At 37.8% G+C, this 18,913-nt stretch overlaps 1 protein-coding gene across 2 annotated transcripts; it reads left to right on the top strand.

The window, feature by feature from the left end:
• The first annotated feature begins 395 nt into the window (after positions 1-395).
• On the top strand, positions 396-14,976 carry LOC146321691 (ras-related protein Rab-25-like). 2 transcript variants are annotated; one of them, XM_084726948.1, is made up of 5 exons: positions 396-850; positions 9,180-9,372; positions 13,261-13,454; positions 13,892-13,972; positions 14,192-14,976. In XM_084726948.1, exons 1-5 carry the CDS (start codon positions 814-816, stop codon positions 14,308-14,310), a joined length of 624 nt encoding a protein of 207 aa, XP_084583074.1. In that variant the 5' UTR covers positions 396-813; the 3' UTR covers positions 14,311-14,976. The 2 variants fall into 2 exon arrangements, with proteins under 2 accessions (XP_084583074.1, XP_084583073.1); XM_084726947.1 differs by having other exon boundaries at positions 407-850; positions 9,177-9,372.
• The last annotated feature ends 3,937 nt before the right edge of the window (positions 14,977-18,913 follow it).

Below are 18,913 nucleotides of genomic sequence, written 5' to 3'. Positions count from 1 at the left end.
ACTAAAAAAAACTCAAACCCGATCTTCAATCAGCATGAGGGTGAGTAGATAATGACTGAATTTTCATACTGGGGTGAACTATCCCTGTAAGCCATACTTGAGGTCAAAATCGATCGTAAATTGATTTTATAAATAAGGCCCCAGGTTTTATAAAGGGAATATGACACTTAAGAAGAAAAAGAATTGGTCATTATTGGCAGAACAAAATGTGTGTGTGCAGATTCCAGTAAAATCAGCCTTCACTGTCACAGACTGACAGAAAAAAAATCACAAAGTGAAACGTTATGGTGCAATATTATAGAAATATTATGTAAACCCTTGTTTCAGGATGGTTTTCCCCATGTACTGATGAAGCAAGAGTTGCTTCCTGCTTCCTGCATGCAGTAGTGATTTGATTGGTCCAGCAGGAGGCGCCTGACAGCCCCTCTCAGCTGTACCTGCCAGTCGCCCCACCTGTCCGACCTGCCCTGCACTGACTCCATTACAGGACACACCTCCACCGCTAACCCACCACTCCCTGACACTGGCCCCGCCTGCTGCAGCAGAGCAACCTGGATACAGTCAGCATGTCTTGTTCAAACAAGCCAGCTTTCTATTAACTCAGAGAGGGAAGGGTAGTGAAGGGCAGAGAGCTGGCGACTGGCATTCATGTGTCAAAACATTTCTGCAGCCATTTTCTTTTCCTGAAGCCTGAGGAACTGAGGGGCAGGCTGGTTGTGCTGTGAGTCAGTGTCATCTTACATCCTGCAATCTGTCCCTGAGTCCTGGAGACGCAGCAGTAAACTGTGAGGCGCAGCACTGAATGGACTGAACATGGGGTCAGATGAGGCCTACAACTTTGTCTTTAAGGGTGAGTACGTGTTCTCCTGCAGCACTGAGTAGATCTACAGGGTCATCCTTAAAACCCCTGCAAGGTGTTATTTTGTAATGTTCATTTGTCCTTCAAAATATACTTATTTGGTTATTATTGAGTTGGCAATTTCTAGGGACAGGAATGTGTGTGAATGTAATAGATTAGTAATAACTGTAGCAATTTACAATAAGGCTGTCGTGGCCTGGTTATTTATAAATGGTTTATTATTAGCTTGTAAAGACTTCACAAATCATTAAGTTGAAACAACACATTAGATAAAAAGATCCAAAGTGTGATCCCACATTTACCTGCACTGTTAGGACTCAGCTGTCATTGATACTGAGCTGACTTTGTCTTCTCCATCAGCAGCGTTCATACCTGTCAGCTTCATCACATATGTGTTAATAAGTTACAGCATTTAACCACCATCAGCATATCTTAATAGTCAAAAAGTTTCATTTGGCATATCACATTAAAGCTGCTAAAGGAGGTTTTAACTGGTTATGAAACAGTCTCGGTTTATTCCTGATGCCTCTATATGATGTGCAGAAGTTAAAGGAGAATAAAATGACTGTGATGTTTCATTAACAATTACATGCTAAGTTGAAATACTCACTTCTATGACAACAACACCACAGCTGCTGTCTCCTCCTTTGAAATTTCTATTCCAGGCTGGAATAATTGTTTTAATTGGCTTGTTTCTCATTAATTAAGAGTTCAAATTAATGCTGAATGTTTGCCAAACGAGTGAGTGCCCGTTTATGAGTCGTAAGAAGTCATTAAGAATCTTTTAGAAGCAGTGGATGTTTATAACAGTTAGATTTAGCAAATTGCTAATGGAGTCTGGCAGGCAGCCACTGAACTGTGTGTATTTTCAGAGCAGTCAGCTTTTGTTTTCAGGACAACAGGCTTAGCTTTACTTTGACGGACAACTTACAGTTATAAACAGCTGATCAACTTACAGTGTGGGACTTGTCATCGTTTGTTGTAAACTACAATGTTGCGCACATCTTGCACTCCTGCAGTTTTCCTGCAGCCAGCCTGAGCTTCCTCGAGTCTGGGGATGAGGGGGCGCAGGACAACAACTCGCTTCAACCATTGTATATTAACTTGTATATCAAATAGGATTTCAACCTATTTAAGATAAGCTCTATGGCTCCAACTCACTATTTAGAATGCAGTACTCATTTTCGGATGCACAATTGCTTAATTTAGCTTTTTTTTTAACAAGACCATCCACAAGAAGCTATTTCTGTGCAGTTATTCCTAATGCCTGCCTGCTATTCTCAGTGAAATCAGATTAAACGAGCCTGTGTTTACATTTTCTCAGACAAAGTTGCAGTGAGTTGTATATTAACCAGTTAAAGGGAAGCAGGAGGAGTTTTTGTCTACATTTTTAAATTTTTTGACGTTATTTTTTGTGATTATGGTGGTAGAAAACAATACCGCTTTTGTCCACAAGGGGCTCCAAAATCTGAAAATTCTTTGTAGTAGCTTTAACATATTAAATTACCAGAACTGACAGTACCCGCAGCGTCATAGTTTGAAGTGTGGGGCCACTGATCAAGCTGCTGTATTTAACGAGTTCAGAGGGAGAAAGTTTTGTCTATAAACATTATCTGGATGGTCATTATGAAGTCGCATATTATGTTCTTGATCATTTACAGTTGCTTAATTAATGGTTCTAAAGTTATATGAGCATTATTTGAACATTTGTTAATAGTAAAATAACTATTAACTAAAATATAATGTTAATAAACTGGATATTGCCAAATAATGAGCCCACATCCACGTATGAAAACTGTGTTATAACCTGTTTATAATTGTTATTGTTGCATACTGTAACCTGGTCAAGTAAGCAGCAAGTGTGCATAGAGCAGGTTATTGTTGCAACCAGGATGTGTACTTTAATTCCTGCTTAGCATTCCACGCAGAACAGCACCGTAACCAGAGATGGGTTAAACACACCATAAAGTATCTTGTTACGTATTACTAATGCTTTCTCATCAAATGTGTTTAAATAAAATACAAAATTCTGGTCTGGAAAATGTATTTAAAGGAGAAATCTGTAATTTATTTATTGTAATTTATCATTAAATGACCATTATGTCATCAGAGATTAAGGAAACATGTTAAACTGAAATATTCCTCCCATGAAATTTCTATTCCAGGCCAGAATAAATGAAGCTTTGTGTCAGTTCATGCAGGACACGGAAGTCATTTGTCCCAGCAGTAATCAGCTGACAGCCTGCCAACTGAATCATCAGTCACACACCAATCACAGACATTTTCACCACGAGGCGGTCCATTTAAATATGATGCCCTCCTCACACATATCTCTCCTCTGAATGCTGGACAAGCTTGCCACCACCACCCCAGCCTCCACCTTTAGAGTCAGGGCACAAAGTTTAAGAAAAACAAATATTGTTTTGCATATGGCTGCCTCTAGTATACCTTGGGGAGTTTTTGCATTGCACTCCATGTTTTGACCTCGCATGCTGCTTGGTCAGTTCAGGGAGCATCTTAAGAGTGGAGCCATCAGCACAAAGCATAACTGTATTTCCATTATTTTTTATTTTTTTTGCAGTAAATGGTTAAAATCATGACGAGTGTTCCTGACTGAGCTGTGTTAGTTTGCATGTTTCACTTTAATTAGAACTTCAAATTAATGTCAAATGTTCACTAAGTGAGTAATTGTCTGTTTATGAGCCAAAAGAAATCATTAATAATCTTTTAGAAGGAGTAAATGTTTATAACGGTTCAGTTGAGCAGTTTATTAATGGAGGCTGACAGGCAGTGAGACAGGAAGTCACTGTTAGCTGTGTCGTTTTGTGAGTCATTGTCAATCAGTCTGTTCTGTTGTTCAGATATGAGGACGTGTTGGTGGTTTCTAGCTGGTCTGTATTATTTGCCAGTTCTACAGCACATACATATATTAACTGCTTCTGTCGTATTTTAGTTTCATCCAGTAAACTTAACTTAGCACCAACATCTGATAATATTTAAATGATTTACCTTTATCTGAGGGAAAATTTCCACCCAACACCAAAGCAGCGTCTTTCTTTAAGGTACTGATCACGGGGAACATCAGTGAAAGATGGTAGTTTACAGTAAGCAGATTGTTGGACCTGACAGGACATGCCACATGATTCACTTAACCTATTTTAGTTTTAAGGCTTGTTGTTCAGGTTTTTTTTCCAACAGTTTAAACCTAGGGATAAAAATGTGTCTTATTTGAAAATAAAATGACATATTTAATAATGAATTTTAAGTATTTCATACAAGCTTTTACAGTATTTTGTTACTAATTGCATCTTATTTTTCTGCCTAGCAAAATGAAAATTACACTGCTCATCTCTGATTGTGACATAAAGTGTCAGGCTGAAAACAGCATATCAGTATATATATATATCAAACAACTAATCATATCACTTATTTTGTAGTTTTCCCAAATGCAACACATCCCGTCGGTAAAGGTGTCTTGAATTATGCCCCAAAATAGTTCCACCTTGTGCTACTTATTCTTTTCATTCTGCACTCAACCTTCATGCCATGGGAATCATGTCTTCTATGCAGCTAGTTAAGTACCAGATGGCTCTTAACAGATGTGCGAGAGAGAAGTGAAAGTCACTCAGAAAGGTGATTTGGTTCAGATTCAGTGATTTGACATTTTGGGTACAAAAATGTCATGTTGATAAAAGGCTCTGCAGTAAGTAACTGTGTCCAAAAACATCACTCGCCAGGTCCACAGCAACATGAGATGACGGTCAGGTCAATTTTATTCATAGAGCCCAAAATCACACGTAACAAAATTGCCTCGATGGGCTTTTTGGGGGAAGCCCAAGAGCCTGTTGGTTAAGGTGTATATCACATAACAACAGCTGAGGACCTCTGTTAGATGTTACCCTCCATTCACTCATCTCCTGTCTCTCTCTACACCGACATGAACTGTTAACAAAAATGACCTCAAATATATACATACAGTATATATGCTTTTTAAAAATGTCTTTACAATTTGTACAGCATTTGACATCCTCTAATGTTACAATCTTGGTTAAAGGGCCAGTGTGTAGGATTCAGTGGCGTATAGCAGTCTAGGTGAATTGTGAATATGTGTACGTTCTCAAACTGATTGCTATCACAGAATAAACACACTCACTAACTGCAGTGGTCCTGAGCAGTGTGTGTGATAGCTTTTTGAAAGTATGAGCAGATTTTCGTTCCTCCCAGCGATTCACAGATAACTTAGAGAAACTAATCACTAAAATCAGATTCTATGGTTTGCTTGGAATGTAAACCTGCATACTCTCCACCTCCGCACACTGTACATGAACGCATCGCGGACGAACTTCTCATTTTGCTTAAAAGTCTTTGTCGTATTGCAAAGGCTACCACCAGACCACAGATCAGCCTGTTCCCTCAGGCTTTGAGACTGCTTAAATCATCCTCCTCAGTGTAAAATAGTGTTTTATTTTTACTTTTCACATTTTAAACCAATCCACTGTATATAATTTTACATTATTCTTTATGAATAACAAAGATTTAACTACATCAAAATCTCACCATACAAGCCTGTTGTATTATGATATATAAATCTCTTGTATCTTGAATAAAATTAACTAAATCTGAATCAGAATCTGCTTGATTGGCCAAATATGTGTACACATGTAAGGAATTTGACTCCTGTTTTACATTGATCTCAATATAGTTACAGAACTATATATTTAATGTTGACTTACAAACTAATATGTATATGCATACTAATGTACATTTGAAGGGTTCATTTACAAAAACATATCTCAGATTTTATTTATTTTCCTAAATTGTGTTTTTTTGTTCGTCTCTTTGGTTTTAGTTCTGTTTTGTTTGTTTTTGTTTGTCATTTTAGTGAGGTTATATCAATTAAACATATGTTTGGATGCTTTGATATAATGTCACCCTCTTTTTTTTTCATAAACTCTTTTTTAAATGTTTCCTCAATTTGCAAACAAACTCCTCAGTTTGTTTTAATATGTACCATTAAACATGAATGAGTATGTAGCAAGTCAGAATGAAACTCTGCTCTTGCAAACTTTACTTTAAAAAAAGTTTATTTAATTAATATAGGCAAATAATACTCTATTTCACCCACAATTACAAGAAGACATATTGATAAAACTCAAAAAATGAACACTTGGAAAAACTAGAAGACATGTAGATAAAGAAAAGAAAAAAGAAAAGAAAAGTAATAATAAAAAAAAAAGTAACTAAGATTTTGAGTCATAATGAACTTTGATTTGACTTGACTTGCTCCTAAGTTAAGTTTTTAAGTTTCCACCAGGGTTTCAGGACTGTAGTGACTGTAGTTTCCAGTCCCGAAGGTCATAAAACTGCACAAAATGAAAATGTAATCCTCACTGCAACGCATCAAGTTCTCGCCACCTTCCTCCCGATCAACAAACCAGGTCGCCGCAGAGCTCGACAGCCTCTTGTCCTGTATCGCCATAGAAACCAGGGGTTTTGTTTGCATAAGAAGTTACTCAGTGGTGGAGGAGAAGAGGGGGAGAACATTCTCACCTCAACCACAGGAAAAAAACTTTGTACAGTGGTCTGACGACGCGGTGAACAATTACCTTAAACAAGCAAAAGCAGAGCAGCTTGTAAAACATTCTTTGCCATGAATTTAGAGTTCAGGTTAAACATACTGTTAGTAAAGAACTGAGGCCGACTCCTTTGTACCTTTATGGGAGTCAGCAGGTGTTCAGGAACAACATGCCAACATGTTTTCTGTGGTTCTGTGAGAGAACACAGGTTGACAGGGTTGTTTTAAAAATGTGATACAGGTAGCTTACTAATTACCTGTTAAAAATGCAGTGAGTATCCTAATCCAGTATCACAATATTAAAGCATTTTGATTACCTCTATACCAAATATGAAATTGTCTATTAGTTGTTTGCCGAACTGTTCCTTCCTTTGTCATGTGAGAAAGCATGTTTAGGTTATTAAAGGTAATTATGTGCATTTAGAAGCACTCAAACTTCACCCAAGCTGACATAAACTTATTCCCTTTATACCGACACACTGTCCTGGTCACCAGCATCATCACCTGCAGTCCCAAAACATTTTTCAGCAGTGAGTTGTAGTGCTAGTAGCAGTAGTGGCAGTAGTAGTATTAGTAGTTGTACTGACAGGTTAGGTAGCGAAAAGTATTTCTGTGTAGCTAACATCAGAGGTTGGCCTGTATAGCTAACGTTAGCTGCTGGTCTTAGTAAATGTTTTTTTGCTTTTTTTTTTTTTAAATGAGATGTTGAGTGCTTGGATGATGACAATAATGGTGAACTTTCCATCATTTCCATCTGTAACTCTAATGGAATATAGTTAACCTTTTTTCTGTCAAAATTAAGTTATCCTGTTTCATGTAGACTTAATCTATTACTCCTCAAGCCTGTTAGTACATAGTGAACAAGTGATCTGTGGGCGCCAATTTTAACTTCATTCTCTGCCTCGGAAATGTCACCGATCTTTCAATTACGTTCACTTCATCAGCAAATTAATTTTATATAATATCAATTTATAAAGGTATTGTTCAAATTCAGATCTGATCTTACATAACGTTGCCAAGATTTAGAAATGATTTCCTACAAATCAGCAAGACAGCGAAATATTGTTAACAGTGTATCCTAGCAACGCACGCTGCTAGGCAACAGCCATAGTCTTGTGGGTGTTCACATTAACGGGCGTTGCTAAGACGAGGCGTAGGTAAGACTAGGCTTAAGTCTTGTTGGTGCAACTGATATAAAGTCCCGTCTAAAGACTGATCTTCGCAAAGTCCGACTCAGCAGTTAGGACCAGGCACAGTAAAGACCAGTTGGTGCGACCCCCCCGCAGGTTCTCCTGCTAGACTGCACCCAAACCCCACACATAACAGCTGAGGAGATGCCATAAGAACTTGGATTATCTCAGTGTTCATGAGCTCACACACCTCAGCAGTAAGCTGTGACTGTGTCTTATCCATTTGAGCACAGATCCCAGTGCTGCTTGTGTGTTCACAGCGCGGTCATATTTTCCTCTCTCCGCCAATTAAGCCAAGCCTTTTTTTTTTCTTCTCTCTGAGTCAACTACTAACAACTGAAACCCAAACATTAGTCACTGAATGTACAGAGGGGGCGTCTGTGTTATTTCTTGTCCTGTTTGCCCAGTAGGTAGGTTCCTCTGACCAAGATAAAAGGAAGTAGCAGCTCAACTTGTTCCACCTGATTGGAATCGCCTTACGCTCTTAGAGACGGTTTTATTTCCAGAAACAAAGGTTCACTTGTGAGACGTTTTCACCTCAAAGGTTTTCAGATTTCTAGAGGGGGAGGGACACACTTACCCCTCTAAGTTGTCAAAAAAAATATGAATTATATTTAAGTTTTGCTAATATAGCTTCCTTAACTTTTTCAGCTCCTAGCTTGACAAGTTGGCGAAATAATGCTCCAGAATTAGGCTACATTTTGAAAAACTGGCATGACAGTTTTCACAACCTTGACCTCTCTAAGATAATCAGAGTCTCACAAAACTTGACAAACACAAACTGAAGACCCGGAGCCTTCAGAGGATGGATGGCTCTCCTAGCTTTACTGGTCATAAGGGGGTAAGAATTTGAGTTTTGCTCAAAAACTTACAAATCTTTTGAAGTGAGTTGCCTTGAAATTTTGCTTTTTCTCAACTTTGTTTAGTCTATATAAATCAGTGATTACAAAAACATTTAAAAATCATCTCTGACTGAAGTTAAAATTAGGCACGAGGTCTCTGGTATTTTTCATGTGGTGTTAAGTCAAAGATTAGGTTAATAAATAACTTTTTGGTTATTTTTAGCTAGTCACATTGTTAGCTTATCCAAAAGTGACAAGATGAACCAAGCTTACACCTTACTAATCAATAATCTGGTGCATTCTGTTATAGACCAACATCCCACTTTGTTCCTCAGTATTTTACCCACGTCCTGTTTCTGCACTGTTTTCTCTGCATACTTGAGTTAAAATAATTAACTGATTTACCATGAAGGCGTGTTGCTGCTTTTAAAATAGTACATAATATCCCTAATGGTGTAATTAGCCCCAGACTTAGACATCTAAGACTGAGGATTTATGGAGCATCTAAGAAGACACACCTTGACTAAAGGCCTTATTACGAAGGGCTTTAAAGGATGATGTGGACGTCACAGCACTGGCTCATATTGCTGTGAAAATGAGTTTTGTCTCCTTTATCCAAGAAATACTGCAAATAGTTTTGCAGCAACCAAAATAAATCCAAAAAACCTAACCTTAATGCTGGGGTTTCCTGTGCTTTGTGTCCTCTGCAGTAGTCCTAATAGGAGAATCTGGCGTAGGAAAGAGCAATCTGCTGTCTCGCTTCACCAAAAACGAGTTCAACCATGACAGTCGCACAACCATCGGGGTGGAGTTCAGCACGCGGACGGTGCAGCTCAGCGGCTTCACCATCAAAGCCCAGATCTGGGACACGGCCGGGTTGGAGCGATACAGGGCCATCACTTCTGCGTAAGTGTCAGAAAAACAAAACATCCATTAATATACGTGTGTACTGATTTTCACAAACTCACTGTTAGCGTGAATCATCAATCAGCAGTTTATCTACATCAGTTCAAAGCTGAGTGGTTCCTTTCAGTCCAATTAAGGTATAAGGGCATGTGATGAGCCAGAGTCCCTTATTTATGTGAGTTTCCATGAAGTCAAAATCGATGTTTTTATAACAAAATTATTATACTATATGTCACTTATATGTCAGTAGCTGGCCCAGCAATGACAAAAAGTTATTTTGTGTTTCTCAGGTATTTTTAATGGTATTTCAAAGTTTTATTTTTCCCACAAAAGATTTGAAGGCATTGAGGACACATCCTACATTGGGGAATGTTACTTAATTGTCATCCAATGAAACTGGCTACTGTAAACACCAATCAATATCTGCAACAAGTCCTTCCCTAAGCACTCTGCTGGCTGTTTCCTTGGAACTTGAAACTGCAAAGTGTGCTGTGGTTGTCTTTTCATCGTCTTATTACCAGTAAAGAAATTGAACAACTGCCGGTTTGGCGGCTGATCCAGGTAACCAGCGGACGTGTTAATTAAACCCCCTTCACACTAGACAAAAAACCCACTAACACCCCCCAACACCAGGCTTTTGTTTTCAGTGGGCAAGGGTACAATCAGCATTCATTCCCAGGTCAAATGACTCTGCAGTGGTCACAGGTATTTATATGCCCCGGCTTCAGGTGGTAGTGAACATGACACCCGGTGGAAAGCATTAATTCTTGCTCCTTTTCCGGGACAATGTTATGAAAGCTTGTTGCTCTCTTTAGTGACTTTTGTGTTATTTGTCATCAGCCACAAATTCCATTGGGCTCCATTTAAGCAACACTTAAACATTGTTCCAAATGAGTCACTGTTGAGTTTTAAAGAGAGACTAATGTTAAAAGACATTAAAAAATAAACCTACTTGCCACCAACTGTACGATTGCCACCATGCTGCCTTTCTACTGTTTGCTAGTCCTTGTTTTCCAGCACATTTGAGATGCTGAATGTGACACTTCAGAAAAAAAAAGGAAAGGCAAACTACTCTTCTTGGAATGGGAAAGAAGTCAATCCATATTTTTAGCGATGTTACTCCTCATATGCATCCTAATGTTGGTGTAAAAATGGTGTTTGTGAGCTGTAGAAGAGCTGGTACCTGGTTTCCACCTGTTTTCAGTCTTTGTGCTAAGCTAAGCAGCAGCTGGATGTAGCTTTATATTTACAGTGCAGTTACAAGAATATCAACCTTCTCATCAAAGTCTCAGCAAGAAAGCAAACAAGCATGTAGCATATATTACAACACTGTAAACTAAGCCTGAAAGTCTCAATTAGTGGAGATAATTACATGATTTCATTGCATCATTCCTGTGTGTCTGATAAAAGTGTTTAATTGTTCATAAAGAGCCTGCTTAATGCAAGTTTCAGTAACAATTTCCCTTATGTGCTATGAATTAATACTGACGTAACTGACATAAATGTCTGCTGTGCTAACAAACATGCACACTTTTTCTGAAGCAGACACACAGAAAGTAAAGACAGTTTTTTAAATCAGCATTTCATGCTTGTTTTCTTGCTCCATAGTTGTTGAGCAACCAGTATGTCAGCATCTTAAGGTGGTGCTGCTGTTATCAGCCAAAACACACGCAAGGACAGGCACGGATCCTCAGTTTCCTCCCACATTACCTGAAAAACAACCAGCACACTCTCGTCTCCTGTCTGTTTCTAACTGGCACATTTAGGCTCCAAAAATCCAATTGATTCGAGCAGAGACCTTCGTTTGAACGCTCAGCCCTCAGCGGGTCTCTGTACTATCTGAGGGGGCTCCTGATTCATTCTTTTTTTAATTAAACTAGAAGGATTAACAGTGTGGAAAGTGGCTTTAAAACAATAGAACCATGTCAATTTTATTTTTAAGACATGGAAAAATCTGAGGATATGCTACACCGCTGGATTAGCTCTTCTCTGACAGCTTGGCTTTTCGAGTAATTACTTGCCGACTTATTCCAGTATGCAAATTCTCACTCCCATGGAATTTCTCATTTGTGCTGTAACAAGCAGCTAAAACCTATTAAAGTGGAATTAATTATGCTTCTGGAAGAGGGGAGCAGAAACGTAATGTGAGGGAAGTGTTGATTGGTTCATGACTTCAGAGCAACCGTCCGTCATTAAATTTTTCCCAGCTGACAGGAGAAACTGCTTAGTCTCAATGAAGATGGGACAAATGCTTAAAGCATCCATAATTTAGATTTTTATCATGACAAGGGATCAAATAACTGTGTGTATTGTGAAAGGGGTCACTCTTACTTATATGTAGGCTCTACATGATGCTGTTGTGCGCACTTATAGTTGTGAGCTGGTGTGTCTGTCTCTCTGCAGTTGATCCTTCCCTATGTCCCGTCCCTTTTTGCAGCCTCAGTTGGCTTTCTCCTTTCTTGTTTTCTGCAGTATGCTCAGCTATGCGAGGGAGAAGATGTTTAAAAGATGTTTTTGTGGGACATGTAAAAGCAATATACAGCATATAGTCAGATTTTAACCCTCTATGCATTATGATACCAGTTGGTAAAATATTTTTTTGTCATGAAATAGATAAGTCAACTTAATTTGAAGACATTTTCTAAAAATATTGTTTTAGAGTACACTTAGGGTAGACACAATAACTTCTGTTATACATTTCCAAACAGGCATATAGATGCCATCTGATGGAAGGACCATCAATTCAACCCATGATATCTGCCCACTTCATTTAAGTCCTCTCCTGTCTGAATGTCCGTGTTGCTGTTTTTGTCTTTTTGTGTTTGTTTCTTGCCGACTGTCTCTGTTTTGTGATTTTGACTTTTATGTGCTGCAGAACAGGAACCTGGTGTAAACCAGTTTTAACTGAGTCAGACCTGTTTCATTATATTTATTTGATTGTGTTACTTTTAATCTTTTCCTGAATAATAATAAATGAAATTAAATGAAATTAAATGAAAAGCAGCACCTTACCATAATAGTAAGGAATGTAATAAGAGCATTACTGTTTAAAATTTGTTTAGAAATCATTACAATAATAATGAAAAATATTCAGTTGTCTCATCAGTTTAAAATGTCTGTCATTTGAAAGTGAAAAACATTAAAAATGAACTTGTTTATCTGGACATTACCTTCAGATAACAGTTTGTGGAACAGACAACGAATCTATCAAACCAAACAATCTTAACCCTCCTCAAAACAAGATAGTGAAAGTCACATTTTGGATCATTTGTGTTACAAGTAAATGCTTGTTTCCGGGTGTTTGTCTTTCTTGGCGTTCAGTATATTGGCACCTTTTGTTATGCTGCTGCCATCTTTGCCTGACTGCTTAGTGAGTTAAAATAAAAATAAAATAAAATAGCTATCAGTGAATGTAACACCCTATCTTATATTGGTTGAACAGCATATAAACCTAAATACACAATACCAAAAATGTCATAGTGGGAATCCATAGATTCCAAACCATTTTCCATCACTTAATTATCAAATAAAGAACATTAAACAATTTAAAATGAAACTTAACTGCTTTTTAATGTCAATTCATTTTTTCCAGATTGTAAAATGACAGTTATACATTTTCAGACTGTTTTTGTGGTGAGAGATGATGGAGCTGAGCCATGTGAAGAGGGCCTCAAAAAAAGGATTCAACATGACCTTATGTAAATGTTATGTTTACAGCTTCCTGTTCTGTTATTACAGTTTTTTAGTGTGAGTGTAGATTGTTAATGATTAGTTTCATTCAAGTATTTTTACTTTTATCATATCACTTTCCTTTGACTGTAAAACGCTGAAAAAAGGTACCTGAATGTCACATAAGGAGCACCTGTGACGTCAATCTCCTCCTAACAGGTATTACAGAGGTGCTCTCGGAGCGCTGTTGGTGTATGACATCACCAAACACCTGACATACGAGAGCGTGGAGCGCTGGCTGAAGGAGCTGTACGAACACTCAGACCCCAACATCGTGGTCATGCTGGTGGGCAACAAGACAGACCTGGAGTCAGAGAGATCTGTGCCCACTGAGGAGGCTCAAAGCTTCGCAGGTACAAAGTCAACAAGTGTCACCTGTGGGTGGAAAATCTATGCACTGGATTTGTATATATTCATTGTTCGTAACTGCTTAATGGAGACTCACTTTATGAAGGTTGCAGAGAATGTAAATTAGTCTGCTCACCAAACTGCACAACCTGATAATTTGATAATGTGTCTCTGTACAAAATCAAATCAAATTTGTATTCATTGTATTCATTCATTCGTGGTAACAAAAGTGAGTCTAAATTCCTATTTTTGATTAAAGATTTATTCCATGATGTAGTTATAGAGCCCAGTACTGCTTCCCAAATCTCCCATTTCTTTGATAATTATGTGGGCAGATCAACAGTGAAGTTTTCTGATTTGGGGAATGTCACTTTAATGTAACAGAAGTAAGATAATGATAAGTAACATATGAAGTAACTAACAGATTATTTGGATTATTTAGAAAAGAATGGTCTTTTGTATCTGGAGACCTCTGCTCTGGAGTCAACTAACGTGGAGGCAGCATTCAACAGTGTCTTAGCAGGTAATTCATTTTAATGTATTTAACTAACTAACTAACAAAAAGTTTGAGAACCACTGTTCTAATTAACTTTTGTGTATTGTGGAAGTCCGGAATTACTACCATATGTACTTTGTTTTTCTATTATAATGCTTGTGATACTTGCAAAGCTCAGGAGCACTGCGGCTTCTTTCTATTCTAGCATGATGAAAATGTGTCATTTATATTAATTTTCTTCCACAGAGGTTCACAGGAGGGTGAGCAGTAAAGAGATGAATCGGGGTCCCATCAGCGCTGTGACCTTGAACAGCTCCAGAGCAGCAGACACAGAGGAGCAGAAGCCCTGCTGCAGGAACATCTGATCACAAGGTCCCTCAGGAGCCCAGGGGCCTCAGGGTGCAGGGTGTTGGAGCCTGACAAGAGGCGGGCGTCATGGCAACCTTTGGTGCCAAAATGAATGGTCCTGGCTGAAGTGATGCCACTCTGCAATGACTGATTTACGAGTTTTACGAGCTGGATGGTGGCATGATGTATTCAAAAGATGATTCATATATGAGAATGAATGTAGCTGGAGACCAACAATAATATGTTAAGAGTCCTGCTGACTATTAAACATAGGTCAAAAGTTAAATGTGTTACCTGTAAGATGATATATTTATAATCCATGCAGAGAATTGACCCTTCGCCAAGCCCCGCCCTCCTTAGTTATTGCTGCTACGTCTGTCAACCTTTCCATTCTCTCACTGCACTTATGCAGTTGACAGTAATAACAGTGACAGATTTAAAATTGAAATCATTTTAATTGTTGAGACACTCTGTCTCTGATTCCAAAGCATTTTGTCAATTTTGTCATCTAAAGTGACAATTATTGCTTCACAAGTGTGGCTAGCTAATGCAGATGCTAATACTTTAACTCTACGAGTCAGCTAAGAAATCCATCTCCAACTTTTTAATGTTTCCATCTGACACATTCTGAAACAGGAAGCCTATAAAAGGGTCTAACATATGTAAAGTAACCCTAACCCTAACCCTAACCTTAAAATGTAGCACTTCCACTTTAAAATGTTTAAAAATACCGTATATGTCATATATTTTGCTGAAGTTGAAGTGTGTCCCAAATATTTCCAACAATGTCCAAGTATGGAGAAATCCATAAGTTATTGAGGGTAACGGTGCGATTACTGCTAGCCATTTCTAGCCAGATGCTAGTTGCTATGACTTAAAAACACAAGATACATGAATAAAACTTTAATATTACCTCGTCCGTGAACATAATTTCTGCTTAAATCATGTTCTGTTATTATTTTAATGTGAAAGAAACCCCTGGTGGCACAATTTCCATGTTGCATTTGCATACATAATATGGCCGAGGCTGAAGCTACATCCCAGCAAACATTGTTCAGACGGTGCAATACACATGTATATGCATACAACAGACGACAGAAATACACTCATTAATGTGGGAAAAGGAAGCACAGGGATCAGTGCAGCAGACCTTGAGACGGTCAGCCACCCAGACCAGCCAGACAAGTTTGGCTCAAGTTTGGCTGTAGGTAATGTCAGTGCAGATAGTTAAGGTAGTTAGCTGGCAATGCTAACATTTGCAGCTTGCAGTTAGAGCTGATAAAGACAAAGTTTGATCCATTCCTCACACATTTGCTCTTGAGTTTTTATGTTTTTGAAAGACAAAAAAAAAAGACACCACCCTCCAAATTCTTGAGACTCAGAGTATCGCTCTGCCTAGAACCCCATGCACACCACCTCAACATTTAGAGAAATGCAAAGCTTGACAGGCCTGCCATGCTTAGTTGCAGCAGTGACAGTTGCTGTTCAGAGAAGCTGCTTAGCGAAGGGTTGATTGGACAAACAGAGCTGCATTATTGCATGTTTGATGTTTTAAATATTACGACAAAGTTTTACGTTTTGTTAAAGTCCACAGTTTGGTTGATGGTGAACTGTGAGTGTTGCTGTCACTGCTGTGTGTGTGCTCCAGCTGATGATCTAGGATGAGTCTGATTTCATTTCTGCTGAAAAATAAACGATTTATGGAGACAGTTGGCCTGCTGCGTGTTATTTGAGAGGCTTTTCTCACAGAAGACACTCAGACTTATCACCGAAGAAAATCGTACATGTAAATAATAAAATGGATGATGGTTGAAATCAGTTTAGCTTTGGTTTCAGGGTCCTGGTATCCTGAATGCTGTCTCACCATCGCACTGGATAAATAAATGTTAGTAGCGTCTGTGCCTTTTCATCTCTATGACAAGTCAAAATGTCTGCAGTGATGAAGGCATTGAGAAGAAATTAGGAATACAGCAGAGGTGTGCACTTGAAACACGAATTTAATTACTTTAAACTTGAGCAAATCCAAAAATACTTGGACTACAATGCTAAAGATTTATGATAAGCTTTTTGACATGAAAATATTTGTTACCATCTTCAAAACCCAAACTTTAAAAGGCAGTTTTCTAAAAAGTGACAGTAATCAATGAAGGGATTAAAGGGATAGTTCACCCAAAAATTTAAATTCAGTCACCCTCACGCTCATGCCGATTGAGGGTCAGGTTTACTCAGGTTTAGTTAGTGCACAAAACACTTCTGAAGTTTCACAAGAAAACAGTCAACAGTTGAAGTCAATAGTGACCAATTTTCAAACCTAAAAAACAACTGGAAGAAAAAACAAGCATAAAATGCCTCCATTCTTCTCAGACACACCCAGTTCAGACAGTGTCCATGTCCATATGAACTTGCCCCCATGCTAAGGATCTACAGTGAAGATTCAAACTAAAAGTATGGAGGCAGTATGGATCTGGATATGGATATGGATATGGATATGGATATGGATATGGATATGGATATGGCTTGGGACTTGATTGCAAAGATTTAAGACTCACTTAGCAAATAGCAAAACAATGACTTGGTCCCACGTCTGCAGTTCAGTAAGGTTTACCTCATCATCAATAATTCAGTTCAAGTGAAATGGTAGTTTTCCTTCACAACAACACACTTCTAAACAAATAATCTCTGTGGTTAAAATCAACTCTGTGGGAAACATCAGTTCAAGTATTAAACCATATTCAACCAGGGTTTGCGTCTGATCTTTCTCAAACTGTTTCACATCAAAGCTTTGCTGTGTCTGAGGTTCATAACCTTACAGAAACTTCATAATGAGGTCTGGAAATTCTGGAGACTTCAACATTAAAAAAAGATACGAATGCACAGATGTAGAAAAAGTTCTGAGAGATGAATTTTAGATGTACAGTAGCATCTCGGTCCGTCAGAATAGGTCCCGGGTGGGCAACCTTTTCAAGCATAATATCTCCTTTTTCCTCTGTGATAATTAACTGTCCCAATTAATGTTGGCTAAACTGGCCAGAGTGATGCTGCATACAGTGAGTGAGTCATGAGTGCACAGGCCTCTTTGAAGGCCTGGGGAGATATGATAAAAATGTTTTTCCTTCCTGCTGTAAATTTAATAACAGTCAAACCAAACCAGCTGTCAGTTTTATGGTAAATTAGTGGATTGCCATAGAGACAGAGAAAACAGAAGCTGGACCAGTAACGGCACCAGATATAATCTGATCTGTATTATCCATGTCTCCATGTCTGATATGATATTAAAAGTTCCGCTGTGACCGCAACAATGTTAAAAAAAATCAACTCATTAAAGTCTGAAGTTATTTCAGGGACTTTCCAATTCGACCAAGTTATAACCTGTGGGAAAAAACAAAAAACTTTCAATATAATTGTAAATTATTATGGTTTATTATTCACTACTACTATCAATTCAATGCATATGAATGTTTGTGTAGATATGTCTTGTGTGATATCTCATGAATTTATATATCACATTTCAGGATCTGTATCTTAGATTTCAATAAAAGCTTCTTACTGTTTGTTTTAAAGTAATGCACTGATGTTGCATTGAAAATATTTTTGTCTAAATAAGGAAGCTGGACTTGTGTGTTGATACTTTCTTAAAAGATGTGATAAAATTATGGAATTATTTGTGTTTAAATGCAAATTCATTATGATATTTTTTAAATTAATATTTTGTGTCAAACGATTGATTTTTTTTTTTTTTTTTTTTTGCAAAAATTCTATATTAACAATATAATCAGTTTGTGTCATATATCAAGCTAACATTGGCAACATAAAGGTGCATCAGTTTGGAAACTAAACAGCCAGTGATGTACTCAGGCTGTCTGGAGGTGAAAAAAATAGCACCAGCTGTATGCAGTGGGGCACCAGAATGGCGAAAATTGTTGTGCATTTAAGGTGAGACACTTCCAGTTCCTGGTTTAGATTTAAATTGTTAAAATTATACAACTCAGAAATAAAAACACAAAGGCACAAAGAAAAAACACACAGGTGGCTATTTAACTATTTAAAGGCACACTGAGACCACATAATTTGACACTTTAGAGGGCTCTTTATCACATTTTGTCAACTGGAAGGACACTTTATCTAACATCCAGTGGTTTGGGAGGGGGCTGAAACAGTCATTGGGAGATAGGGGCAATTTAAGAAATTTAAAGAAAAGGAAAGAAATGACTTGGACTGTAAATTGACAAAACTTCAAGAAAAAACATAAAAAGAGATCAGACTAATACTTGATGAAATATATCAAATTAAAAAGGATAGATCGTTTGGATATGAAACAACTTGAAAATGTGCTGACCTTTGCCAAGCAAAAGTACAATGACAGTGCACCAAGGGCCCAAGAAACGAAACAAGTTACAAAGACAAAATTGCAAAGCTTAAAAAAAAATAGGATAGCACTGGTAATACATTAATAAAAAGTCAGAAGTAGCAAAAGTATTTGTTAAACATTACCAAACATTACATACTGTATGTAAACATCACAAGTAAAATACAGTGTAATATTCATGTTTTACAGCTGGGACTCCCAAAAGACTTTCCATAGGCTATTATTTAAACATACCATCAGTTCATAATTATGTT

This window comes from Lutjanus erythropterus, chromosome 9, assembly GCF_056507025.1.
Source record: "Lutjanus erythropterus isolate fLutEry1 chromosome 9, fLutEry1.hap2, whole genome shotgun sequence".
NCBI lineage: Eukaryota > Metazoa > Chordata > Actinopteri > Lutjaniformes > Lutjanidae > Lutjanus > Lutjanus erythropterus.
This window is presented reverse-complemented; position numbering and strand designations above follow the sequence as displayed.

Excerpts from the sequence above, each read along its gene's own strand:
- LOC146321691 (XM_084726947.1), top strand. The coding sequence starts at position 814 with ATGGGGTCAGATGAGGCCTACAACTTTGTCTTTAAGG. Across the intron at positions 851-9,176 it reads CTACAACTTTGTCTTTAAGG|TAGTCCTAATAGGAGAATCT; the intron begins GTGAGTACGTGT and ends TGTCCTCTGCAG. Across the intron at positions 13,973-14,191 it reads ATTCAACAGTGTCTTAGCAG|AGGTTCACAGGAGGGTGAGC; the intron begins GTAATTCATTTT and ends TTTCTTCCACAG.